This window comes from Microcaecilia unicolor, chromosome 10 (genome assembly GCF_901765095.1).
Source record: "Microcaecilia unicolor chromosome 10, aMicUni1.1, whole genome shotgun sequence".
Classification (NCBI taxonomy): Eukaryota; Metazoa; Chordata; class Amphibia; order Gymnophiona; family Siphonopidae; genus Microcaecilia; species Microcaecilia unicolor.
The window spans coordinates 42,761,108-42,789,009 of NC_044040.1; the positions used below are offsets into that span (position 1 = coordinate 42,761,108).

Here is a 27,902-nt window from a genome sequence, read left to right on the forward strand (position 1 = left end):
AATTATTTTATGGCATCTAATCAGACTAAAAATATATCTATACCATATCCATGCACATGATTGCGTGCGCACACACACACACACATATAGTAACATAGTAGATGACAGCAGAAAAAGACCTGCATGGTCCATCCAGTCTGCCCAAGATAAACTCATATGTGTATACCTTACCTTGAATTTATATCTTACCTTGAATTTGTACCTGTCTTTTTCAGGGCATAGACCGTATAAGTCTGCCCAGCAGTATTTCCCGCCTCCCAACCACCAGTCCCGCCTCCCATCACCGGCTCTGGTACAGACCGTATAAGTCTGCCCTCCCCTATCCTAGCCTCCCAACCACCAACCCCTCTTCCCCCCACCTGCTCCGCCACCCAAATTCAGCTAAGCTTCTGAGGATCCATTCCTTCTGCACAGGATTCCTTTATGCATATTCCACGCATGTTTGAATTCCGTTACCGTTTTCATCTCCACCACCTCCCGCGGGAGGGCATTCCAAGCGTCCACCACCCTCTCTGTGAAAAAATACTTCCTGACATCTTTCCTGAGTCTGCCCCCCTTCAATCTCATTTCATGTCCTCTCGTTCTACCGCCTTCCCATCTCCGGAAAAGATTCGTTTGCGGATTAATACCTTTCAAATATTTGAACGTCTGTATCATATCACCCCTGTTCCTCCTTTCCTCCAGGGTATACATGTTCAGGTCAGCAAGTCTCTCTTCATATGTCTTGGAACGCAAATCCCATACCATCCTTGTAGCTTTTCTTTGCACCGCTTCCATTTTTTTAACATCCTTCGCAAGGTACGGCCTCCAAAACTGAACACAATACTCCAGGTGGGGCCTCACCAACGTCTTATACAGGGGCATTAAAACCTCCTTTCTTCTGCTGGTCACTCCTCTCTCTATACAGCCTAGCAATCTTCTAGCTACGGCCACCGCCTTGTCGCACTGTTTCGTCGCCTTATGATATACATATGATATACAGTAATTATCATCTTGAATTTCTTCCTAATTTCAGGTTTTGTTCTTTTTACCAATTCGATAACTATTATGTAGGCTTTAAATTACAGGAGCTCATTTCTGCACTGTACATCTATTTTTTAACTTAAAATCATTTTATTATCTAGAAAAATGCCTCCATTCTAAAGTTCCTGCTGCTACCAAATCTTTGTGTCTCATTCATTACAAAATTAGGGAGAATTTAATAGCTTCCTAATATTAGCCATTTTTCTTCCATAATTAAATTGAAAAAGATATTGGCCACACCAGGGGCGTAGCTACTATGGGGCCACGGGGGCCTGGGCCCTGTAGATTTGACCCTGGACCCCCCCCCCTGCCTACGACCCTCTCAACCCCCCTTCCCGCCGCCAAACCGCCGTCTGCTACCTTTGCTGGCGGGGGATCCCAACCCCCGCCAGCCAAATTCTTCCTTCGTTTGGTTTCTGAGTCTGACGTCGTGCAGGACGTCAGACTCCGAAACCAAACGAAGGAAGAAGACTTCAGCTGGCGGGGATTGGGGTCCCCCGCCAACAAAGGTAGGCAACAGCGGGCGGGGGGGTCGAGAGGGTCGTCAGCAGGGGGGGGGGGGGTCAAAGTTGTCGGTGGTGCTGGCGGCGGCGGGGGGTGTCGGCAATGGTGGGGGGTATCAGCAATGGCAGCAGAGGGGGTCGGCGGCGCTGGGGGGGGGGGCTAAAATGTGCCCCCTCAGCTCAGGCTCTGGACCCCCCTCCCGCCGAAGTCTGGCTACACCCCTGGGCCACACTAGTGAAAATAAATAGCTTTGCCTCGTTTGTTTTCACTCACGATATATAGAAGAACTGAAGGAGGTTTGGAAGATTTTTTTTGTTTATTTCTTATGATACAGAGAGAGTTTGCTACATTCTCTCATTTTGAATTTCAAATATTCCGAAAGCTTCATTCTCATCCCTAATTTACTTAGAGGAATTGGTCTTGAAACTTGGCTTATAGCAGTCTCCTTAGAATTACTGTTCTATGTGTGTGTGTGTGTGTGGGGGGGGGGGGGGTTGCGTTACTAAGCAATTTGGGGACCAGTTAATTCACTTTTATGAGGTTTTGTGATCTCTGTAATTTAGTTGAGGTTTCATCAGTGGAAATTGTAGATGCGTTCTGAGAAATCTCCACAGAACATCTTTGAGAATCTTTTATAATGTTTTGTTTTGTTGGTTTCTCCCTCCCCCCCCCCCCCCCCCCCCCCCCCCCCCCCCGATTTGCATTTGCAGAATATCCCTTCCTTTCAGATGTCTCTGTCTCTTTCTAGAATTAAATCTGAAATATGGTGGTTATGTTTCATTTTGGTCTGCATCATGTTTTATACTGTTGAGTGCCAATGTTGTCATGTAGCCTACTTATATAATAGGTAACATGGCTATTGTCTTTTATAATGGACTTTATGAAGCATCTAGTACTACTAAGATTAAGAGACAAATAATTGCAAATTTTGTTTTGAAGATTCTGAAACACCAGGATTATTTTGCAATAGATAAAGCCCTTGTTTACTAAACCATATTAGCTGTTTTGAGGAGTAGCCTGATGGTTCAAGTAGGAGACTTAGAACCAGGGGAACTAGGTTTAAATCCCATTGACAGCCCTAGGGACCTGGGTTCGATTCCCACTGCAGCTCCCTGTGACCCTGGGCAATTTACTCAACCCTCCATTTCCCCAGATACAAAAACATAGGGGGTCTTTTGCTAAGCCACGGTAGCGTTTGCAGCTCGCGATAAAAATCAGCCGGCAGTAAATGCTGAGACACCCATTATATTTCTGTGGGCATCTCAGCATTTACCGCCAGCTGATTTCTACCACGAGCTAAAAACGCTATCGCGGCTTAGTAAAAGGACCCCTTAGATTGTGAGCCCACTAGGGACAGAGAAAGTACCTGAATATTATATGTATGTGAACCACAGAGAAGACAGTATGTCAAATCCATGACCCTTTACACTTAACTTGGGATCATGGGCAGTCACTTAACCCTCCATTGCTTGAGGTATAAATTAGACTCAAATGCTTAGGGAATAGAGAGATTCTTACTGGAGCCAGGGCCAGTCACTATGTTTCTCCTCTTTATATCCAATAATGCTGGCTGCCTATAAGTTTTATAGGATAAAATTTAAAATCTCCACTATGATCTTTGAGGTCACATTTGCATCTTCCTGCTGTGTTACATAATGTTCTAATTCCTGTCACTTCCATCCAGTCACTCCATTTTAATAGTGCTAATATGTTGGTAGCTCCCCCACCGTCTTATGCCTACTTACGTTCACTCATGAGTCAGCATTCTATATCCTGTTAACTTTTAGGGGTCCTTTTACAAAGACACGTTGAAAAATGGCTTGAGATAGTGTAGGCACGGATTTTGGGCGTGCACTGATCCCTCTTTCAGTGCGCCTGTGAAAAAGGCCTTTTTTTAATTTGTTTTTGCTGAAAATGGATGTGCGTCAAAATGAAAATTGCTGCGCGTCCATTTTGGTTCTGAGATCTTACGGCCAGCCATTGACCTAGCGGTATAGACTCACGTGATAACAGGGCGGTAATGACCTACATGCACCAAATGCCACTTGGCGTGCGTCTGTTGCGCGTGTCTGAAAATAAAAAATATTTTTCATACACGAGTATCGGATGCGTGCCAAAAATGAAATTACCGCAAGAGCCAAATGGTAGTCGGGCGGTAACTCCATTTTGACGCACTTTGGGCACACGTAGAGGCTTACGCGGATTAGTAAAAGGACCCCTTACTTTGGAACTCTCTTCCAAGTTACATTTGACTTAAGGCAACATTCCCTAAATTTAAGGTAGCTGTTAAAAAACCTACTTTTTTGAAAGATGTTTGGTGTTTGATCAAGCAGTTGGGGCTAGGTTTGGTAGTCCAGTGAGGCACTTATTAAGCACTTTCTTTTTCTCGTTGTCCTAAATTAATGTAAACCACTTTGTTAGTATATTTAATTGTGGTATATCAAGTCTGGCGATAAACAAACATAAATGTACTGTACCTGAATGTAACTTCTTGAATTAATGCGAAAAAGGTGTGAACCAAAACCCAGATGTTGGGGTCCCCACATGCTAACAACATTGATTTATGCTAACAGATAAGGCAATGTATTAACTGTTTGCTTTCCCTAAACCCTGGCATTAATCAGCTAATGTGGAAAACACCAGTTTGGGGCAGGTAATTTATGGGATTTTTCAATAGAAAGTCTCTTGTTTTCTGTATCCTTACAACATTAGCATTGTCTTTCTGAGATAATATGATTTCAAAATTTAGATAATGTTGGTAATATGTGGTTACCAAGATCATCTTATTTCTATTATACAGGAAAACCAGATTTCACTTGTTCCTTTTCAGTCACCAGATGTTCTGAAGTGAGCTCAGCTGATTGTTCTGCATACAGAACAGCACTGGAGGAGCTCTTAGGTGATCTAAGTTGAACTCTGCCATTGACAGATCTTTGGGTTGGCTCCTAGTGTTCAGCTGGAGAAAGGGAAGTAAAGCCAATTGTATAAAAAAAAAAATCCAGAAATCACACCTGCATATTCTTATGAGTGTGAAGGCTGGTTCCTCTGCAGTGAAATAACTAGCTGATAAATGAAAAACAAGTACCAGCGATTAAATATAGCAGCTGTGGTTGGAAGAAATATGAAAAATGGAAAACAATCGAGAACAAAATAGAAAGAGAAAATTTTTAGGAAAACAAATGCTAGTGGAAAAACATTTGAATGAAAGATATTTAATATTTGTTGACCTTTGCAATTTCATGAAAAAAATATCTTAATTTATTGCCTGATGCAGGCACTCAGGCGAAAACCACGGCCATGTCAGGTGTTGTTCTTCAGTTGTGAGTCTCATTGTACTGTTCCTTATTTGTTGAATAAAATTAAAGCAACAATTCTATATTTTTAGGACTCTTTTGTTTTTGTTTTTTTTTTTGCTTTTTTGTTCATTGGACTTCACTATACTTCTACTTCTGTCTGTCTGTGAGGACCATCTTCTCCTCTTGCTTTGCCTTCATCTTTGTCTTCCTTGTCTTGCTAGAATGAGTACCATTATAAAAACAAAAAGCACCAAGAGCCTTCAGAATCGGGACACAGTTGAACTTTGTTTTGTACTTTGAACCCTCTCTGTGTTGTATTATCATTATCAAAAACGTAATAGGTATGTAATAGTATAAGGCTTCTTTTACAAAGCCGTGCTAGCGATTCCCGCTCGGCAAATGAGATGAAGCCCATAGGAATTAAGTACATAAGTAGTGCCATACTGGGAAAAACCAAAGGTCCATGAAGCCCAGCATCCTGTTTCCAACAGTGGCCAATCCAGGTCACAAATACCTGGCAAGACCCCCAAAAAGTACAAAACATTTTATACTGCTTATCCCAGAAATAGTGGATTTTCCCCAAGTCCATTTAATAAAGGTCTATGGACTTTTCCTTTAGGAAGCCGTCCAAACCGTTTTAAAACTCCGCTAAGCTAACCACCTTTACCACATTCTCTAGCAACGAATTCCAGAGTTTAATTACATGTTGAGTGAAGAAACATTTTCTCCGATTCATTTTAAATTTACTACATTGTAGCTTCATTGCATGCCCCCTAGTCCTAATATTTTTGGAAAGTGAAAACAGATGCTTCACATCTACCAGTTGAACTCCACTCATTATTTTATAGACCTCTATCATATCTCCCCTCGGCCGCCTTTTCTCCAAGCTGAAGAGCCCTAGCCACTTTAGCCTTTCCGCATAGGGAAGTCGTCCCAACCCCTTTATCCTTTTCATTGCCCTTCTCTGCACCTATTCTAATTCCGCTATATCTTTTTTGAGATGCAGTGACCAGAATTGAACACAATACTCGAGGTGCGGTCGCATCATTGAATGGGCTTCCTCTCATTTGCCACACCAAGAATCGGTAGCACAGCTTTGTAAAAGAGGTCCATAATGTGGGAAGGCCAATGTAACCTACCATACGGTAAAACTGACAGAAAGGCTGGTGACATCTTATAGACTCCTACCTTTTGTATTATTGTTGCTACTCAAATGGACATGACTACATCTCTGTTGCTATAATGTTTGTTTATTAGTCTCTTAGTGTATATCCCCTTTATGAGGACACAAACAAAACAGTTGACAATCTAAATATAAGAGGAAGAAAGGAAGTATGATGACCGACAAGAGAGTAACAGTAGAGAGCTGGAAAGGAAAGAAGAGACTCAGCTAGAGGTCAGTTGCCTCTGGTTCAAGCCCTCAGGATCCTGCTGATACCTGGAAGGCTTGTGACAACAAGCAGTCTTTAGAGTCGACTGAATCTTGGGGTAGGACAATTCAGTCTGTAGAGGAAGCAGGAGACTGTTCCAAAGAGTAGGAGCAAGAAAGAAACAGCTAAACGGTTTCCCAAGCAAATTGAAGAGCCATAACTGGGTGGTAGAGAGCAGGGGCGTAGCTACGGGTGGGCCTGGATGGGCCCAGGCCCACCCAGTTTTGTCTCAGGCCCATCCTCACCTTCTCCCACCCCCACCGTAGCGCTGCCTCCTCTCCTGCACTTCACAGTCTCTGTCTTCCACCCTCACGGCAGCGCTTTCAATTTGCTATCAGTGCTGCCTGCCTGACAGCTGACAGACGCAGCGCGACGTCCTCCTGCTCCGGGGCCTTCCCTCTGCCGCACTGATTCAACTTCCTGTTTACGCAGGGCGGATTGCACGCGGCAGAGGGAAGGTCCCGGAGCAGGACATCGTCGCGCCGCGTCTGTCAGCTGTCAGGCAGGCAGCACCGATAGAGCGCTGCTGCGGGGTTGGGAGACGGAGATCATGAAGTGCAGGAGAGGAGGCAGCGCCACGGTGGGAGACGGTGAGTGGAGGCAGCGCCGATAACTTTAAATGTGCTGGACCGTGTGTGTGTGTGGGGGGGGGGGGGTTGTAGTGCCCACCCATCCAACCCGCTGGCCCACCCAAAAATTGTCTTCTGGCTACGCCACTGGTAGAGGGAGATGAAGGAGGAGAGATAGGAAGGTGATCCAAGATGAAAGAGCCTTTAGGGTGAAGTTGTATTCTATAAATATGAGGTACCTTACATCTGTTTGCCTCCATAAGCTCTCTGAAGCTTTCCCCACTGCATTGGAGACACTACAGAGGGGGGACTATGGATCATATCTGGTGGCTTTGTCCTACATCTTAATCATATTGGAAAGCTATACAATATATAGTATGTATGGAGATGGAGATAGGATTTGATATACTGTCTTTCTGTGGTTGCAATCAAAGCAGTTTACATATTATATACAGGTACTTATTTTGTACCTGGGGCAATGGAGGGTTAAGTGACTTGGCCAGATTCACAAGGAACCACAGTGGGAATTGAAACTAGTTCCCCTGGTTCTCAGACCACTGCACTAACCATTAGGCTACTCATATTGTTGGGTCTTCAGACTCCCTGGGATCCTAGAATTGTCTACTGAATCACTCATTTCTAATTGTACTGTGACTGACTCTCAGAACTTTTGCAGTTTCTAAAATCACTTTGGCTCAATATTGAAAAAGCCGGCATCCCCTCCCTTCAGTTGTGGTTTTCATGATTGCAATATTTGTGCCAGATGGAAGAGCTGTGGGCTGAAGAATCAAAACTCTTACCCAGTTATGTGGGAGGTGGGTTCTGGGGGGAATGAGGGGGATATAAATTAAGGATTTAATTTGCAAAATACTGAGAAATGAAGGTCAAATTGGTGGCTTGTTAAAATGTCTTCCTTTGCATATTTTGTATTAGATGGTAGGCACAGCTATTGTATAACAATTCTACTTTCTATTGTGTTATTGTTGACTTTAAATAAAAGGACCTCTTGAAATAAAATGTATGGTGAGCCAATGGTGCTGACAGAGAAGAGGGGTGATGTGATCAAAGGGTCAGGCTTGTATCAGAAGTCAGATTGAGGTGTTTTGCACTCCATTTTGGAACTGGCACTGGTAGGATAGGAGCAACCAAGGATTGCTCCTGCCCAACCACTGGACCACCAGGCCCAATAAGATAATGGGAGGGGCCCTTTGGGGTGGAGGGGTTTGATCAGGAGGCTGGGAACAGCACTGGTCCCTTTAGGCTGTGGTCTGAGAACAACAGGCTGTGGCTTTGAGACCCAATAAATACTCCAAGGCCACTGGAATAATGCTGCTTGCAAGGTGACTCACAAACAGTATTATTTCATTACTACTGTAGTCAGCAGCCTTCAGGACTGTTATACTGCAGGTTGCTGACTCCCGTGGTAAATCAGGGTGCAGTAAAAACTCTGTTGAAGGTGCTCTAGCATTCGTTTAACATCCTTTACATGGTCTAACACGCATGATCTAACAAGAGAAAGAAATGAAATTTACAAGATCCTACTAGAGGTGTGTAGCTAGAAAATTTTTGTATTGTGTTGTCTCCCATGCCTTTTCAGAAATGGTTGTTTGATATTTTTTTTTTGGTGTGGAATGGGTGGAGTTTTCATTTTATCATTATGGGTGTACACTGTTTACAGTGAGTGCACTATTCATGAAGCGTGCCCAGGGGTGTGCTGGTAAATTGTTAACAGGGGGCTCTCTCTCGTCAGCAAAGTAAAAGAGAATTCAGGAGGGGCCCAAGCCCACATTTTGGGATCCATTTGTTAAAGTAGCCATGGAGAACCGGCTCCCAAAATTCTTAAAAACTTAACAAACAGCTCTCGGGAGAACCTGTGAGAGCCTGCTCCAGCACACCACTGAGCGTGCCACTCTATTTGCAAAAAGTATGCATTCTTTCAGAAAGAGTGCACGCTTCATTTTGTAGTGCACATGCTTTGTGAACAGTGCGCACTCTTTTGAAAGTCTGTATAAGAGTGCTCACCATTGATGGCACATGAAATTAATGAAACTGTTTGCCAGTGACGGGGAAACATGGAAAATGTTTGAAATAAATGCACAGTCCTAAAGCCTACTAAAAATACTCATTTATTTCATAGAAGCAGAGAAATTGACAGCAGATCAAGACTGTACGGCCTACCCAGTCTGCCCATCTATACCAACTAATAAGTTCTATAATCCTTTCCCTTACAGATTCTTTATGCTTGTCCCATGCTTTAAAGAATCCTGATACTGTTCCTCCAACGCCACCCTTCCTGAATCTGTCCTTTTTCACTTTCATTCTGTGTCCCATTTCTTAGAGCTTCCTTTCAATTGAAAGTGTGCCAGCTCTTGTGAGATATAAACCTCCTCAATCCCACCTTTCTACCAAATATTGGGGCCGTATTACAAAGTGGCAGTAGCTGTACCATCACGTCGCCATGCACCAAATCAGCCCTACCACCAGGCTCACACGGGAGTCCAGTGGTAGTTCCAGCTTCCGCCGCATGAAGATTACAGCGCTAGAAAATTCTTTTATATTTTCTAGTGGGGGGGGGGGGGGGGGGGGGAAGTGCTCGGTGGTAATGCTACCCAGTTACCACCAGGCTGCTGCCAGAGCCCCTACTACCTCCTAAATAGGAGACGGTACGGGCTCCATCAGGAAATAGCCGCATGCCATTTCTTTGACTTAGCATATGGCCATTTCCTTCCAGGAAAAAAAAAACATATTTTACTGGTAGCGGTAAAGGGGGGCCTTGGCGTGCAGCAGACCCACACCCCGATGCCCCTGTAGGGTCCCCATTACCGCTGTTTGGTAAAAGGGACCCATTGAGATCTTTCAGTCTCTCTCCATATGCTTTACTTGTACAGACTGTTTTTATTTTGTTTTGAGACATAGATCTTTCACTTCTAAATGTCATCATTTTCATATCCTATTTGCCTACTTACTGTGCAGACTCTCTTTCGAAATTAGTTTGCTGTTGGCATTCTGCAAACCCGCACAGAATCCTGCATTGATTTTTCACTGAGCCATTCATAAATTTCTAAAGAAGTCTGTGACTTTTTAACAGTCTGTGCTTTGAATAATTTTAAACCCATGTCACACACTACCTGGGTCAAAGCTGCAGAAAATTGTCTCACCTTGGATCTGTCAAAAGTTTGCTATTTAAAGTTCTATTTGAACAGGAGACTGACATAAATGGACTCTGCTGGACAGCGTTCATTTGTACGATTGAAAATTGTAAAGGAGCTTACTTTGGCAGTAATCTGGCAGGAATGAAGGGCCTGCCAAACTTAGAAGGCCGCATGCATTTATTTAGATTTTTGGGTGAGGCTTGCTGTTACGGAGGGGGTTAGGGATTTATTTGATTTCAGGGAGGGGTTCGGGCAAAGAGAAGTGGAAGGAAGTTATGTTACATATAGGGGGAAAGTTCTATAAATGGTGCTCAAAAATCAGCACTGAAAACAATTGACTCTCAATGCTATTCTATATTGGGCACTCAAGGATGAGCACCCATTATAGAATAGCTTTGAGTGCTGATTTCAGCACCCAAATTTGTGCACCAGGACTTAACGCCTGCTGAAACCAGGTGTAATTCCCAGCACTCAATTTGGGCATACATCCCCGGTATTCTGTAACACTGCACACAAATTTTACGAATGCCCCTGACCCACCCATGCAACTCCCATGGCCACACCCCGTTTTGGGTTGCACACTATGGGGGCCTATTACAAAGCCGTGCTAACGTTTTTAGCTCACTGTAAATGCTGAGGCACCCATAGGAATAGAGGCATATATATATATATATATATATATATATATATAGCGCCTAAAAGAATCGGTACAGAAATCAATGCCAACTAAGCATATTCTGTAAGCGGCGCCTAGATTTAGGCGCAGTATATAGAATATGCTTAGTTAATATCTCAGCACCTAAAACTATGTGCCTCTATTTACACCAACGAAAACACGGTGTGACTCCGAGCAGGTAAATTTAGGCACACTTGGCCATATTCTATACCTACGTGCCTAAATTTTAACCACCCATGAAATGCCCATTTCCCCGCCTGTAACCATGCCCCTTTTTGCCTGCGTGCATTAGCTTAGGCGTACTGCATTTATTTATTTAATTGGTGCATTTTACCCCACATTTTCCCACATAAGCAGGCGCAATGTGGCTTACATTAAGTCAAAAGGATACAATTCAACACAGAGATGGCAGAAACAGAATGTGATAGGAGGGGAAGGTACACGGAATGACACAGGTAAATGACAGGGGTGAAGAGCCAACAAGGGAGAGAGGTTAAACAGTGGAGGAGCCAGGGGAATAAGCCTTGGCGAATAAGAAGGTTTTTACGGACTTCTTGAACTGTTGATGGTCTCTGAGCTCCTTAAGCTGCCTTGGCAGAACATTCCAGGATTGTGGACTGATGTAGGGGAAGGACGAAGCATAGAGAGTCTTGTATTTTACATGCCTGCAGGTGGGGTAATGAAGATTGAGGTAGGTCCTTGCAGATCTCAGGGCATTTCTAGATGGCAGATCGATTAGGTTAAGCATGTATTCAGTGGCTTCTCCATGTATTATCTTGTGTGTAAGTGAACAGATTTTAAATGTAATACGGTCTTTGACAGGCAGCCAGTGTAATTGAAAACGGAGTGGCTGAGCAGGAACAAAGCGAGATTTCCCCAGGATAAGTCTTGCAGCCGTGTTTTGAGCCATCTGAAGCCTTTTCAGAATATAGTCCTGGCAACCGGCATAGAACCCGCTGCAGTAGTCTATATGGGATAGGACCAGCCAGTGAACAAGAGTACGGAAAAGTTCCCGTGGTATGAAATTCCTGATACGCTTCAGCCTCCACATTGCATAGAACATTCTCTTTGTGATGATATGCACTTGATTGTCCAGGCGTAAATGGTTATCCAGCACAACTCCAAGGATTCTCAGGCTATTTGAAATTGGAAGTTTGCAGTCCTTAACGGTGATTGTGTTGTGTTACAGAATGCGCTTAGCGAGTTGTGAACATAAATTTTAATTACTGCCAATTAGTGCTCATTACTGCTTGTTAAGAGCTATTATCAACACCGATTAGCTTGTTAAGCCGGTTGTTATAGAATATGCTTGAATTTCAGCATGGATCTCTAGGCGCGCTATATAGAATATGAATCTGGGGGATAATGGGTGTCTCAGTGTTTATTGTCAACTGATTTTTACCGCAAGCTAAAAACGTTAGCACGGCTTTGTAAAAGACCCCCTATGGGATTTGGGCACACATTGTTATAGAATAGAACATATCAAAATGTGTGTGCAAATCCAAATGGATGCCAATTAGTATCAATCAGCACCCAATTATTGGCACTAATTGACCTTGTTTAGCCAATGTATTTGGGTGCACATCTTGTGTCAGCACCCAATTTGGGCGCCATATATAGAATCCAGGGGATAGTGCCGGACAGTGTGGATGCTCCCTTGCTGTCTGGCGCTGTGTGTACTCTCTTCTCTTTGCGGTAAATGCAGGGCAGATGCTGGGTATTGCCTCCTGCATTTGCTGCAAAGGCTTTTCACATACCACATGTTCGGTTTTGTTGTAAAACTGGTAAGTGCATGTAGTAAAAAGGCCCCATATTCCTGCTGCAGCTGGTTTGACATGCCCCGACCATCTCCATTTATTTGGCTAGTTCAGGGGTAGGCAACTCCGGTCCTCGAGAGCCGCAGGCAGGTCAGGTTTTCAGGATATCCACAATGAATATGCATGAGATAGATTTGCATACCATGGAGGCAGTGCTTGCAAATCTATCTCCTGCATATTCATTGTGGATATCCTGAAAACCTGACCTGCCTGCGGCTCTCGAGGACCGGAGTTGCCTACCCCTGGGCTAGTTCAAACATCATCTCCAACCTATACGGTTGTATTAGGCCAGGGGTGTCCAACCTTGGTCTTCGAGGGCCACAGTCCAGCCAGGTTTTCAGGATTTCCCCCAATTAATATGCATAAGATCTATTTGCATGCACTGCCTCCATTGTATGCAAATAGATCCCATGAATATTTATTGTGGAAATTCTGCAAACCCAATCTGGCAAGGCATTTGAAGAAATACTTTGAATCTACTACTACTACTTAACATTTCTAGAGCGCTACTAGGGTTATGCAGCGCTGTACAAATTAACAAATAAGGACGGTCCCTGCTCAGAAGAGCTTACAATCTAAAGGACGAAATGTCAAGTTGGGGTAGTTGAGATTTCCTGAGAAGAGGTGTAGTGATTAGGTGCCGAAGGCGACATTGAAGAGGTGGGCTTTGAGCAATGATTTGAAGATGGGTAGGGAGGGGGCCCGGCGTATGGGTTCAGGGAGTTTGTTCCAAGCATGGGGTGAGGCGAGGCAGAAAGGGCGAAGCCTAGAGTTGGCGGTGGTGGAGAAGGGTACCTAAAGGAGTGATTTGGGTGTAATAGTCCTGTTGGGTGTAATAGTCCTGTTTAGCGAAGAATAGGGAGGATTGGAAGGAGAATCAAAGGAACCACTACAGTAGGCCGATCTTATTAGTCTTTTTCATCTCAGTAAGGTTGACATAGACAAATATAGATAATATGGCTTCAAGCATCTTTTCCATGTCAGGGACATCCTATTAGTGAATAAATTAGAAAATGGATGTATCCATTTGGACTGAAATGAATATTATAGTTTGCTACTTTATTGTTAGGTATTATACTAAAAAATTATTTTATCATAAGTTACTTTGGGGTCAGCTGGTAGATTGTAACATCCATTTCTGATAAAAAATAAATGGAGAGCATGAAATCCATATATGATAATGACATTATGAGTTTAATCAAAGTTTTTTTTACTAGGCTAGTCTCTTTTTTTTCCACTGGCATTCAGATATATAAACTATGATTTTTAAAAGCAATGAGTCGTGCTCAAGAACAATATTATTTAAAATGAGAATTTTTAAAATGCAAATTTAGTTCCATTGTTTTCTATTTTAAAATTGTAGGTGTTGAATAATACATGCTAGTAACAATGTTTGATATGAAATATTTATTTTATACTCTAGATATGCATGCAGAATCTTCACTAGTACCTTTTTTTCCCAGTGATTGCGAATGAAGAAAGAAAGAGTCCACATATATTTCATGTAAATATGAATAATACTTTCTTGTATAATAAAAGTCGTATTCATTCCTTAGCATTCTGAAAAAAAAAATTAAAGTATATTTACACTCAAGCACTGAAAGTAAAGGTTTAAATCAGAGGAAACACTGAGGAAAAGTCTTATTTTCTACTGATAAATAGAGAGAACTGAAAACCAATAAAAACAAAACAAAAACAACAGAAGCAGACATAAAAATAAAAACAATGACCCCCCCAACCCCCCCCCCCTAACAAGAACAAAAACACAAACAACAAAAAGATATATCAAGGAGCTAGTAATAGCCTTGTATAAACCTTATGTGGAATATTATGACCAAATCTAGAGGCTATATTTATAGAGGTTATAGAGGGTATAGAAAGATTTACAGAGAATCTAGAGGTGGACTAGTAAAATGATACAGAATGTGTAAGATATGTCAATATTATACCGTGCCAGAATCACGCCTTGTACAACATGCAATTTGGCCCCCATGCCCCACCCACTATGCCATGCCAAAAAGAAGAGACAATGGACAGGGAACAATTTTGGTGCCTCTGCCTCCCTTGGGCCATATGAGACCATACTGCTTGTACAGCCCTCAGTATGGTCCTGCCATAAAATACTTTTGTGTAATATTTAAGTACCTAAAGGGAGGTCTTTTACAAAGGTGCGCTAGTGTTTTTAGCACGCACTAATGATTAGCATGCGCTAGCTACAGACACCCATAGAAATATATGGGCGTCTCTAGCATTTAGTGCACACTTATTTTTAGCATATGCTAAAAACACTAGTGTGCCTTTGTAAAAGGGGCCCTAAGTCCCTGCAGATGTGGAGAAGGAGTAGAATGTAAAAAAGACCTAGGGGCATTTTTGAAAGTCCATATTATTGCAAAAATCTTGTGTATTTTATAGCTGTTTTTTTCAGTGGGAGACTGAGATCCTTTTACTACAGTATGGCTAAGTTTTTCAGTTACCATGCAGTATTTCCTCAAACTATCACACAGTAAATGCAAATGCCCCCTGATAGTAGTACTATGAGACTAGTTATAGGGGTTATGGGCACCATTTTGGACCTAGCACAGTCCTGACGTAGGAGCAGAGGGGGACTGCTCGTGCCCTGGTCCACTGGACCACCATAGTGTTCGTGTAGAGGAGTCAGAGAGCTGGGGGGAGGGTCTGATTCCGGGACTAGTGTCTTATGTATAGGGGATGGAGTTTGAGATTTGAGAGAACTTAAAGATGGTGTGTTAAGGAGGAGATTTATGCCATCAGAAGTGGGAGTGTACCATGGAAGTATCAGGGGAGGGGGGTTATCACAACAGAGATGGGACTGGATGCGGGAGATGTCAGGGGGATCAGATGGACAGCAGACGGGACAGAGGGGAGATGTTGAGGAGTGCATCACCATGGCAGTTCTTTATATATTTATTTGAGAGTGGCCTGCAATGCTTTACGTTCATTGGCATATAGCATGAGTGCTTCTGCACTATTTGCCACCCCATGTAATTCAGTTTCGATCTAGTTAGATTTAATTAATGTAGTACTGAGGCAGCTTGGGCAAAAGAAGTCATATTAAGTTTGGTTCAGTTCTGCAAGTGATGGAGGAATGCCATCTGGTTTCAATTGCTCAAGAATGTCTAGCTTTTGCTAGACTAGAGTTTAAAAGGTCAGAGAGAAGTAATTATTTACCACATCTGGAGGCCATTGGGCATAGTGGATAATCTCGAGGGATCAACAAGCAAACAGTGTTAGAAGATAGTTTTAAAAAGATTAGGCTAATGTTGGTTAGAAGAAAATAGAGTAGATTTAAATAATTCTAGATGAGTTAGATTTTGTCTTATAAGGAATTCTGATTTCTGCTTATTTTAGAATATGTTTTATTCTGTGTAATTAATAAGTTCTATTTCTATGTAGAATATCTTTTCAATTCAACTTTGTCTGACCTTTCAAGTGATATTTCTGCAAGTTTAAATAGATCATCTGGTTTGAATTATCCACAGTCCTAGCTAGGTGAAAGAGGTCAGGAAAAGTCAACTTTGTTCCTTGATGAATAGCTAAGTGTAGGACTGGTCCTGAAAGTAATAACAAACTATATCTGTGTGCTATTAAGCAAGATTGGCCCCTTGACCCCTTAATGAATGCCAGAACCCAGTTAGTATGAAGTTGATTGGGAAACTGATTATGTGAATAATAAAATGCCAAGAGATAGGTGCCACAATGTCTAGTGTGAGAGGCCCCAGGTCATAGGTCAGTTTAGGAAATATCAAACCTATGTAACTGATATTTTGGAGTAAATGTGTAAGTAATGATTAGTTCAAGGCAGGGTAATCAATCTATTCTTTACCATCTGGAAAGTAAGGGGGGCTAGAGGGGTTTAAAACTGTATATAACTGGGAGCAGAAGCAGCTTACGTTAGAAGGAGAGAGCTAAGAAGAAGAGAAGGAGCTGAGACAGAAGCCATAAGATCCAGAGAGCTGAGAAAGAGAAGAAGAGACTTAGTGCTGATGTTCTACTTTGTTTGCTGGCAAATAAAGAAGATTTCTCCCTCATTCTGGTGTGTGCTGTTTGACTCCTGAAGTACCACAGATTCTGCTAACAATAGTGGTAATTCCTGCAACAGTACCATAGCGGTGTATCTCTCCCCTGACATCTCCTCCCTGATCTAATTCCCTTCCCCACCAGGAATCTCAAACCCATCCAATATTCCCTCATTCTGATCCCCCCTCAAGTGTCAACCCCCTAACATCTCCCCCCCCCCCCCCGTTCCTATCTCCCTGATATCCATCTTATTCTGATCCCCCCCCTCAGTCCTGTGTTTGAACACAGTCCCTACCCCTAGACTCCCTAGGATCTATCTGGAGAATCTTTATGGTGGTCCAGTGGCCTAGGGTGGGAGTAGTCTCTGCTTCTGTCCTGGGACTGCATCAGGTCCAAAATGGTGCCAGTGACCCCTAACAGTATTCTCATGATAGTACTACTAGCAGCCATCCTTCAATATAAGGAGAAGAACTGGAATGGGGGATGTCAGAGGGTGGTTGAAATAACAATATTTTTGGAGGGGGGAGGGTTAGATCAGGGGGTGATATTGGAGGAGGGGAGGTTCACCACTGTGGCACTTCTTCCAACTGTTGCCACGCTATTGGATTGCTGATGGCAGGGCTGCTCTTAAACAGCATTAAGGGCGACTGCACTATCGAATTGCTTTTTACAGCACTGACTGTTTTATCGTGTGTTAGCTGTTAGCATGAATCTGGAACTCGATTGAATTAAAATCAGGCATCAATGCCCAATTTTATTGCAATTTCTTAAATAGACCCCATTTTGGTTTTCATATTTCTTGTTTTTACTGTTCTTTTAGATTTCTTTTTTATATTGTTTTTATGCTTAATTATTTATTGTACATGCTTACATGATATCTAAATATTATAGTATTTTATACAGTTTTCACATTGCTGTTAAGTGCTTTTTGTCACATTAGTATAATTGAGTGGAATATTCAAATTTGAGTAAATAAACAAATCTATCATGGCATTACTATGACTATTCTTAGGATCTGTTTCATACATTCGAACAAAATGTTTGTTGTAGTCTATGGAGCTCATTTTCAAAAGAGAAAAACGTCCAAAAAGTGGCATAAATCTGCAGTTGGACGTTTTTCTCACAAAACCATCCAAATTGGTATTTTCAAAACCAATTTTTAGACGTTTTTTCTATGAAGTCCATCAGAAGTGCATTCAAATCACAAGGGTGTGTGTCAGGGGCGTGTTAAAGGCGGGATCTGGGCGTTCCTAACACGTGGACATTTTTCAGCCATAATGTAACAAAACAAAACCGTCCAGGACTAAAACTAAGACATTTTGAGCTAGACCTGTTTTTATAACGAATAAGGCACAAAAATGTGCCCTAAATGACCAGATGACCACTGGAGGGAATCAGGAGTGACCCCCCCCCAATACCCCCCAGTGGTCACTGACTCCCTATCACCCCCCACAAATGTGAATACAAATATGATTTAGCAACCTCTATAGCAACTTCAGATGTTAGAGCCAGGTCTATTAGAGCAGCATGCAGGTCCCTGGAGTAGTGTAATGGTCAGAGCAGTGCACCATGGGGTGGGGGACTCTGGTCCTTATCTCCTTCTACCTGTCACATTTGTGGTGGAAACTGTGAGCCCTCCAGAACTCACCAGAAACCCATATATAGGTGCCTGTTCACCCATAAGGGCTATTGTGTACAGCTGTGGGCAGTGGGTTTTGGATGGGTTCAGCAGACAAGATAAGGGAGCAATGGTGAGATGTGTACCTGGTAGCATGTTTTTGAAGTCCACTGTAGTGCCCCCTAAGGTGCCCCGTTTATCTTCTGGGATGTCTACTAAAAATGCTGGCCCCATCTACATCCCAGTGGCTTGATTTTCTATGTTTTTCACTTGGGACGTTTTTGTTTTGAAAATGAACCAAAAAACAAAACGTCCAAAGCACAAAACCTTGTTAGAAACAGTATTTTCTAAAACAAAAGATAGACGTTTTTCTTTTTGGAAAATGAGCTTATTTCTTATTCAGATTTTGGACATTTATTTTGCAAAACGTCTAAAGTCGGACTTAGACGTCATATCGAAAATGCCCCTCCACATAGCTGATTTTTTAAAAACTTTTTTTCATGCTGTTTCATAGAATGATTAGCTATATAAGGAAGATTTCTTTTGCCTTCTTATTTTGCCTGAATAGGGAGTAAGAGTACATTGAACAATTCCTTGAAGTACAACACAGCAGTAATCATTATCAACCAAAATATGTCGAGCACAATTGTAGGCTTACAGTCATGTCTTTTGATCATCATATTGGCAGTAATGATGGAAAAGGTAGTTGGAATTACCATAGAATTAATAGTGATAAGATGATGACTTTGCTTAATGCAGTCGCATAAATCATTTCTGAAAAGAACGCTCTGAAAGAGGAACCAACTGTGGAGAAGTGCATGTGCATATTAATGTTTTAGAAATCAATAAAGACACAAACAAGGAGCAAATACCTGAATATAACTATTGTTGGTGTAAGTCCAATGTATAACTGTTTCTACGAGTGTATTTATGGTACCGATAATTCATTGGCAAGCTGTACTGTATTATCTAATGCTAAGTGAATTAGATTATTTCACACATGACATAAATTTGGGGGAAGGGGAAAAAAAAACCCTGTGATGTACATTTGTTTTTCAACTTTCAATTCCCCTCATCTGTTATGGCAAGTGATGTGGCATAATTCTTTTTCTAGATTTGGTGTCATCAGTGATGGAGATTCTTGATCTAACCATGTTCCAAGGTAAATATATACATATCAAAAATTACACGCAGAGGCTTGAAGAAAATGTATTTATAGAGAACTAAGCTGGCAAAGAATAGTAAACCATGCCTTGATACTGTAGCATGTATATTTTCTAGGGCTGCATTTTGATTATTTTTTTAATGGCGATTAAGGTTGGGGCATTGGCAGCTGTTCATAGGGAGGGGTGCATGCATTTCCTCTCCTCCCCCCACAGACACTGGATTCAGAATCCCCACAAGTAAAAGTAAGATATCTAGTCGAAGAAATCCACTGTCGAAGCCAGTCAAAGAAATCCACTGCCAAAGCATCCCCCTTCCTCCTTTTGCTGGTTCAGGAGTGATGAAGTCAGCGGGGTTCCTCCAGCTGCCGATGTAGACACTCTCCGAGCATGTTTAGTTTATGCATGAACTGAGCATGCTTGGGGAGTGCAAGAGTTGGTGACTGGTGGCACCCTGTTGACTTCCTCACTCCTGAGGCAGTACAACAAGGAAGGGAGTGACTCGGGCAGCTGATTTCTTCAGCTGGCAGGGCTTCAGCTACCCCACCGGCCATTGAACAGGTATTGTAGCTTTGGAAGGGGACTTCACACATGCTAGTTTATGCATGAACTGAGCATGCTTGGGGAGTGCAAGAGTTGGTGACTGGTGGCACCCTGTTGACTTCCTCACTCCTGAGGCAGTACAACAAGGAAGGGAGTGACTCAGGCAGCTGATTTCTTCAGCTGGCAGGGCTTCAGCTACCCCACCGGCCATTGAACAGGTATTGTAGCTTTGGAAGGGGACTTCACACATGCTCTCATGTGCCCCCGTGCCTTTACCCATTCTCTCTCTCTATCTGAAATGTGCCTCCCATCCTGCCTATGTTCTCCCTCCCTCCCACATTCTCCCTCGTTCTCCTTCCCTCACTCACTCACTTGCTCACACACCCGCCATCTCTCCCAGACCACCATCAGCTCTCCCCTCTCGGTTTACCTTGTTACTTAAGTCTTCACCCTGCAGCGGCAGCGTATTGAAATGCTGCCTCAGCCTTCATCGGGCCTTTCCTTCTGACACAACTTCAGGTTTTCAGAAGGGGGCGCTGGGTCAGAAGGAAAGGCCCAATGCAGGCCGAGGCAGTATTTCAATACACTGCCGCTGAAGGGCAAAAACTTAAATAACAGTGTAAATCGGAAGGGGAGAGGAGAGCTTACGGCAGTCCAGGAAGGGAGGAAGAGATGCTGGATCGGGCATGTGGGGGGGCAGGGAGAGAGGGAGGGGCAATCAGTCATTAATCTCGATTAATTTTTTAAATCTTGTCTGATGCTGTGATTGACACATTAATCATACTAAAGTGCAGCCCTAATAGTTTCTAGTTTTATATCATTTTAATCTTGATTGACTTTCTAAAGGATGAAGTTTTCACTGAGTGAATGTTTATTTTGCTTTCTACTGTATTTCTGGAAAAACGCATAGGCTAATTTATTATTAATGTGCTGTTTATATAGTGCAGGTATAACAACAAGAACAGTGGTACGAGGCAAAGAGCAATGTGAACATTTTTTTTATTGAGGACTTAATATACCACCTTTCAGGACCAGAGTTGAAGTGGTCAAAAATCAAATAATGGAAAAAAAAAAAAAAAGAAAGAAAGAAAGGAACTACAAACTAATGGACAGAACAGAGAAGAAAGCATAGCCAGAGCCAGACAAGGGTACAGAAAAGGGGGGGGGGGGGGAATGCATGCTTAACCCACCACCAGCATCGACCCTAAGAAGCTGGCCAAAAGCTTGGTGGAAAAGGTATGTTTTTAATTGGGCTTTGAACTCTTCGTGGGGGTCCACTATCCTGAGTTCCAATGGAAGTGAATTCCAGAGAACTGGGGCACTGTAGTAAAATGGCAGACTGCCAAGTGGACAGCGGCTGTGAGCAAGAAACAGAGAATACACAGATGGTGCTGAGTCTGTGGCCTATAGGGAGTAACAAGAGACTAGAGGTACAATGGATACCAGTGAGGAGGACTTTGTGAGTCAGAGCAAGGAGTTTCAACTGAATTTTCTGGGGAAGGGGAAGCCAGTGATGTTGAACCAGAAAGATCAAGACTAAAAGACTAAGGAAATTATGCATCAGGGAAAAAGCTATTTGAATACATGGGATTTTATCTTTTTTTTTGTTGTTTTACTAAAGATTGTATGAGTGGTGGGTCTTGAAGATATCAGGCAGATGTTTATTCTATAAGGACATTGCTGAGAGAGAGAGAGAGAGAGAGATAGGGAATGAGGGGGCCACCTGCTTATTTGCATAGGATAATGAGGATACCTTAAGATTTGCCATGCCATGAAGAAGGTCAGCTGGCACATATTCAGTGTTGTATAGTAACAAAGTACACGTAACTACTTACTCTACTTAAATGTTTTGTTACTTTTACTGAAGTAATAATTTCACCCAAGTTTTTACTATTTTTACTCAGTTACATCTGATACTTGCAGTTAAACGTAAAACGTTAATCAGAAAGGAGATTTAAATGACAATTTCTCAGTAAATCAAATGAAACAGCAAAACTGGGAATGGGATTTTGCTATTGCAAACCTCATCACGCAAACGGTGGATCGTCTCATCTTAAATTTTGTTGTTCAGTGAATATAGCTTATAAGAACAATGGAGTTGCCTGTGTTTGTTGAACTGGTTACTGGTCTCCAGCCAAATAGAATAATGGAGATGAAGTTGAAGCAGGTAACAATTCTTGTGGAACAGTCATATGCCTCTACTTCAACAGACTGCTCGTCATCCCATGGGAAATTTTACATTGGGGTGACTGTCCACTGGATTGATAAGTCTTTAGAGAGGAATTTTGCTTTTCTGGCCTCAAGACTCAAGGGTTTGCACACATTCATGTATCAGTTCTTGAAGATATTCAGTTTTCCATCAGGTGAAAAACTGTGATTCCAACACGGTGATTCCAACTTTTCCGTAACCGGACAGCATGACAATGATAACAAAGATAACGCTTCTAATGTGGATGATAATGACAATAAGGATAATAAAGTACTCTTTGCTGTATGGCAGTCAAGTGTTTGAGATTCCCTTGATCATAACCTGCAAACCCAGTCAGAAGACATCAGTAATATTGCAACCTGGCCTGATATGAAGGAAGTTTTTATCAGACTGAAGAATCCACTTTTTTGCTAGTGCAGTTGTTGAACCTTTTAGCTATGCATGATTAATGACTCGCAATCGCACTCACATGAGTGACAGTCATTTCCAAAAATTTAGTTTTACTAAAAGCAAAGTGGATTGAATTGTAGAGCAATATAATTGTTGGAATAAAAGCGTTAACAATAGTTGTATTTATTGTAGTTGCGGTGCTTTTAGTGATATTCATGAGGTAGCTGTAGATGCATTTGAAAGTGAAGATTAGTTCTAGCATGTCACAATAACAGAGTGAAACCCGAGCAAGCTAGAGAAATGGCATGAGAATGGTGAGGGAGGTGAATGATTAAATGTACATTGAATTACTGAAGAATTTCAACGGGAATATCATAACAGGTCACCTTGATCGGGAGGACAAGTAGGTACCTGTTTTGAGTTTTTTTTTATATAAAGAACACCTATACGTCTTTATTAAATTACCCCGTGAAAATCAGAGCTAAAGTGAAGCTACAGACATTTGCTGCTGCTTGTGCATGTTTTAAAAAGAATGCGCATAAGCTATGACTTTGTGCTCCGCCCACAAACTGCTCCTACAATAAAGTATGAACATTACTTGTATGCAGAGGGTAATTTTATGTGGCATTTTACACATCGACTAGCATATAAGCACAAAATTTCCTTTAAAAAAATTAGTCCCGTGGGGCCAGATTCAGTAAATGGCACCCAATGCTATTATTATTATTATTATTTTTACATTTGTATCCCACATTATCCCACCTTTTTCTATAAAGGGCACTCCGGGACGAGCCTTTTTCATAGAATAGCACTGAGAACCAAATTTCGCGCCCAACTTTGAGTGCGAGGACTTACACCAACTGAAGCCAGGTGTCAATCCTGGTGTAAAAGTTGGCCATGCATCCATGGTATCCTATATTACCGTGCACAATTTTTTGGAATGCCCCTGACCCACCCATGAACATCTCACGGGAACATGCCCTTTGCAATTGCTGCAGATACACTTAGATTCTGTCCTATAATTGGGCGTGTAAATGTATTTTCATGCTGATCTGCCATTTCAGGCCTATTTTGGCACCTTGCATCCACTGGAATGCATTTCTGTGCTGAAATTTGGGCATGGAATTAGCACCTTACTTTAGGTGGTATTTATAGAATTTCTCTCATAGTGCAGAAGTAGATAAAGCAGAAAAATGGCCTCTTGCAGTTCATATTACAGCGGAAAAGTATATGTACACGACAAGCATCAAATGTAATAGAGGAATGAAGTTTGAAACATGAAGCTGAAAATTCAGGGTAGAGTGGAATACAGTAACAAACTGTGGGTAATGAGGGAAATAGTAGGATCCAGTAGCACACCAAAATATTTATCCAAGTTAGAGAATGAAAAAAAGTACAGAATCAAATGATGAAAAAAAATCCCAAGAGAAAGGGGAAACATGAGCGAAAGCTGGAAAATATATAGCTTCAGTTATTGAGGGGGTCAGCATGCGATACATCACTGAGGGAGAGTGATCAGTAAATAAGTCAGACGTTGGATATCATCAACGAAAGTAGTAGGAATTTCCAAAAGAGATGATTATGGCACCCAGGGAGGAGTAATAGGCCCAGTACAGAACTTTGGGTATCATCCACAGTCAACAAATATGGAACGAAAAGGAATCATTGAGTAGGATGCTAAATGGGTGATTTGGTAGAGAACCAGACTAAAGAAACAGTGGACAAGAGAAGTGATATGCAAGTGTCTAGAAAACGGTGCTGGTCAATGATCTAGGAGACAGGAATGGAAGTGCAGGAGGAGAGTGAGAACATGTGCAGGATGGTTCAGTAGTTACAAGAGAGTAGATACTGTGGAGAATCTGAGTTTGAAGCCAGACCGTCAGAGATCGATAACATCAGTAGATAAAAGAAAAGTTTAACCCTTTTTGTTGACAGCATGGCCTAGTTCTTTAGAAAGAAAACGAAAGAGGGAATTAGAGGAAATTATGATTTAAAGAAGGTTTTTCTTCAGTGACCGACTTAAAAAGATCAGGTAGAACACTAGTAGAAGTGTTAAAATGAGAAAGAACAAAAGGAATATAGACTTACCACTTCAGAGAAGAAAAGTGGGAATAGGATCTGAAGGAGAGGTAGTTTGACATGAATGACAGTCAAGAGAGTCTGTTTGAAAAGAGACAACAGGGAGGAGAAGTAAAGATGAAGGGGAATACTGTAGGGCATGTGCATTAAAAATAGCAGAGCTAGGAACTTCACAATGGAAGTGCAAATGGTAGATCTTTTGCAGGAAATAGTTCCTTAAATTTGATAGGAACTGAGTTTTGGGAAGATTAAAAAAAATATTAGGAGAATACAGAAGCAAGTTAAATACAGTGAAAAGTGTCCAAAGGTAGCTTGAAAAGAATCTGTACTCCGTTACACTGAGACATGGGAGAAGTACTAAAAAAGAGAAAAACTGAATTTGTATGTCTTATTTTAAATTATTTGTGATGCTTTATAAGAACATTTGAATCTTTTTGCTTTGCAGTACATTCCTTTTGTTACTTCTGTTTATGTAAGGGTGCCCTCAGTCTAATACTTAGAGTAGATGACATGGCTGAACTCCCCAGTCCGAGCTTTGATGAGGAGGGTGGGTGGCTGTGGGGTGGTTAAGATACATGGGGTCCTTTTACTAAGATGCGGCAAAGGGGGCCTGTTCTGGTGTCAGCATGTGTTTTTGATGCGCGTTGAGGCCCCCTTTTACCGCAGCGGGTAAAATGCTGGTTTTTTCTTTTTAAGAAATGACCATGCAGCAAGTGAAGCACTTGCGCGGCCATTTTGGGGGGGGGGGCACTTACTGCCACCCGTCGAGGTGGCCGTAAGGGCTCCCATGCTAACCCGGCGGTAAACACCGGTGCTACAAAATATTTTTGTAACACCAGAAATGGCACGCGCTGGGGGTGGGAACTACTGCTGGACTACTTCGGTAGCCCAGTGGTAGTTCCGGTTTAGTGAGTGGTAAGCCTGCGTTGGACTTACCGCCGCTTAGTAAAAGATCCCTATAGTGACTGGGAGGTGGGGAATGGGGGATTGAGATGCAGGTAGGGATTCATAGGATTTTAGAGGGATTTAATTGGACCACAGCAGGGTGGAGGTGGAGTTGGGTCAGGCTGTGGTGAAGAGTCTTGTGGCTGGGAAGGAATCATTTTGGTGGTATGCTGACAGGTGCGGTGATGCAGGAGGGAGGGTTGTTGTTTTATGGTATGGAGTAGGATGTGGGGGATAGGATGGCTGCAGCTGAGCAGAAGAAGGGCTGGTTAGACTGGAATGTGCCTTCACATTTGGGGGGGGGGGGGGGGGGAGAAAAGGGTTATGAGAAGACCAGAATTAGGTTTTCTTGTGTGCATTAGACTATAAGACGCACTTTTTTCCCCCCAAATTTGGGAGGAAAATGGGGGGTGTGTCTTATAGTCCGAAGGTAGAGATTTCCCTCCCTCCGAGTTCGGGATCGCCTGCCTGCCCGCCCGCCCTCCCTCCCTCCGAGTTCAGGATCGCCCTTCCCCCCGGCCCTGTCACCACTTCTCTCTACTCACGCGATCTTCCCTGGTGGTCTAGTGACGTCGGGGCAGGAAAGAGCCCCCTCTTCAATTCTTGGCGGCCATTTTGAATCTCGCCGAGACCGTCAGGCAGCATACAGGAGGACGGAGAGCAGCGCGCTGGGCAGGAAAGAGGGGGCTCTTTCCTGCCCCGACATCACTAGACCACCAGGGAAGATCGCGTGACGTGAGTAGGGAGAAGTGGTGACAGGGCCGGGGGGAGGGCGATCCCGAACTCGGAGGGAGGGATTCGGACAAGACGCACCGGAGCACCTAGGTTTTAGAGGAGGGAAAAAGGAAAATTTTTTTTTTCCTATTTCCCTCCTCTAAAACCTAGGTGCGTCTTATGGTCCGGTGCGTCTTATAGTCCGAAAAATACGGTAGATGTGCTAATGTTATGTTAATATGTACCTTGTTGACTCAAGAATCACACTGACCACCCTTCAACATCTTCTGTCCTTCTGTGACTGTTCTCTTGTGCTTGACTGCTTAAATATTTTAAATTTAAATGCTTTACTTTTTGTCTATTAGATTGTAAGCTCTTTGAGCAGGGACTGTCTTTCTTCTGTGTTTGTACAGCGCTGCGTACACTTTGTAGCGCTCTAGAAATGTTAAATAGTAATAATAGTAGTTCATCAACCAGCTAGCTAAGTGGAGGTGAGACAGGAGGCTGCTAAGGTTTAACCTAGTGATTAGTGGAGCAGGCTTTGATCCTGGTGAACAGATTCATTTCTCATCGTACCCTCTTGTGACTCTGGGCAAGTCACCTAACCCTCCATTGCCCCAGATACAAAATAAGTACCTATATATAATATGTAAGTCACTTTGACTGTAACCACAAAAAGGCAGTATATCAAGTCCCTTCCCCTTTCCTTTTCTTTAGTTTCTGTGAGCTATTTGCAAAGTTGTGCAGCGCTGCGTATGCCTTGTAGCGCTATAGAAATGCTAAATAGTAGTAGTAGTAGTAGTGGTGCAAGTGCCAATATTATAGAAGATTTGTTGACCATATTTCTACATTTAACTTATTATCAGGCTCATTTTCAAAGCACTTAGCCTCCCAAAGTTCCATAGAAACCTATGGAACTTAGCCTCCCAAAGTGCTTTGAAAATATGCCTCTATCCTGCTTATAATCGAATGAGAAAAACGCCCAAGTTCCGACCTAAATCGGGAGATGGACATTTATCTCACAAAAACGAATAAAGCGGTATAATCGAAAGCCGATTTTTGGACGTTTTCAACTGCAATCCGTCGCGGATGCGGACAAAGTTGATGGGGCGTGTCAGAGGTGTGGCGAAGGCGGAACTGGGGCGTGGTTATCTGCCGAACAGAGATGGGCGCATTTCACCAATAATGGGAAAAAAGTATGCGTTTTTAGCTAGAATTTAGGACACTTTTCCTGGACCCTGTTTTTTCACGAATAAGGCCCCAAAAAGTGCCCTAAATGACCACTGGAGGGAATCGGGGATGACCTCCCCTGACTCCCCCAGTGGTCACTAACCCCCTCCCACCACAAAAAATGAAGTTTCTCAACTTTTTATTTTCACCCTCAAATGTCATACCCAGCTCCCTGACAGCAGTATGCAGGTCACTGGAGGAGTTGTTAGGGGGTGCAGTGGACTTCAGGCAGGTGGACCCAGGCCCATCCCCCCTACCTGTTACAATTGTGCTGCTTAATGCTTATTAGTCGTCCAACCCCCCCAAACCCACTGTACCCACATGTAGGTGCCCCCCTTCACCCCTTAGGGCTATAGTAATGGTGTAGACTTGTGGGCAGTGGGTTTTGAGGGGGATTTGGGGGGCTCAACACACAAGGGAAGGGTGCTATGCACCTGGGAGCTCTTTTACCTTTTTGTTTGTTTTTGTAAAAGTGCCCCCTAGGGTGCCCGGTTGGTGTCCTGGCA

The 27,902-nt window shown here is 42.7% G+C and overlaps 1 protein-coding gene across 2 annotated transcripts in view; it reads left to right on the forward strand.

Moving 5' to 3' along the window:
- TAFA5 (TAFA chemokine like family member 5) overlaps window positions 1-27,902 on the forward strand; it is a 590,332-nt gene that overhangs the window by 88,985 nt on the left and 473,445 nt on the right. For both annotated transcript variants that reach the window (XM_030217058.1, XM_030217059.1), the window contains exon 2: window positions 19,238-19,285. In XM_030217058.1, coding sequence (XP_030072918.1) covers window positions 19,238-19,285 — 48 coding nt within the window. The remainder of the gene's footprint in view (window positions 1-19,237; window positions 19,286-27,902) is intronic.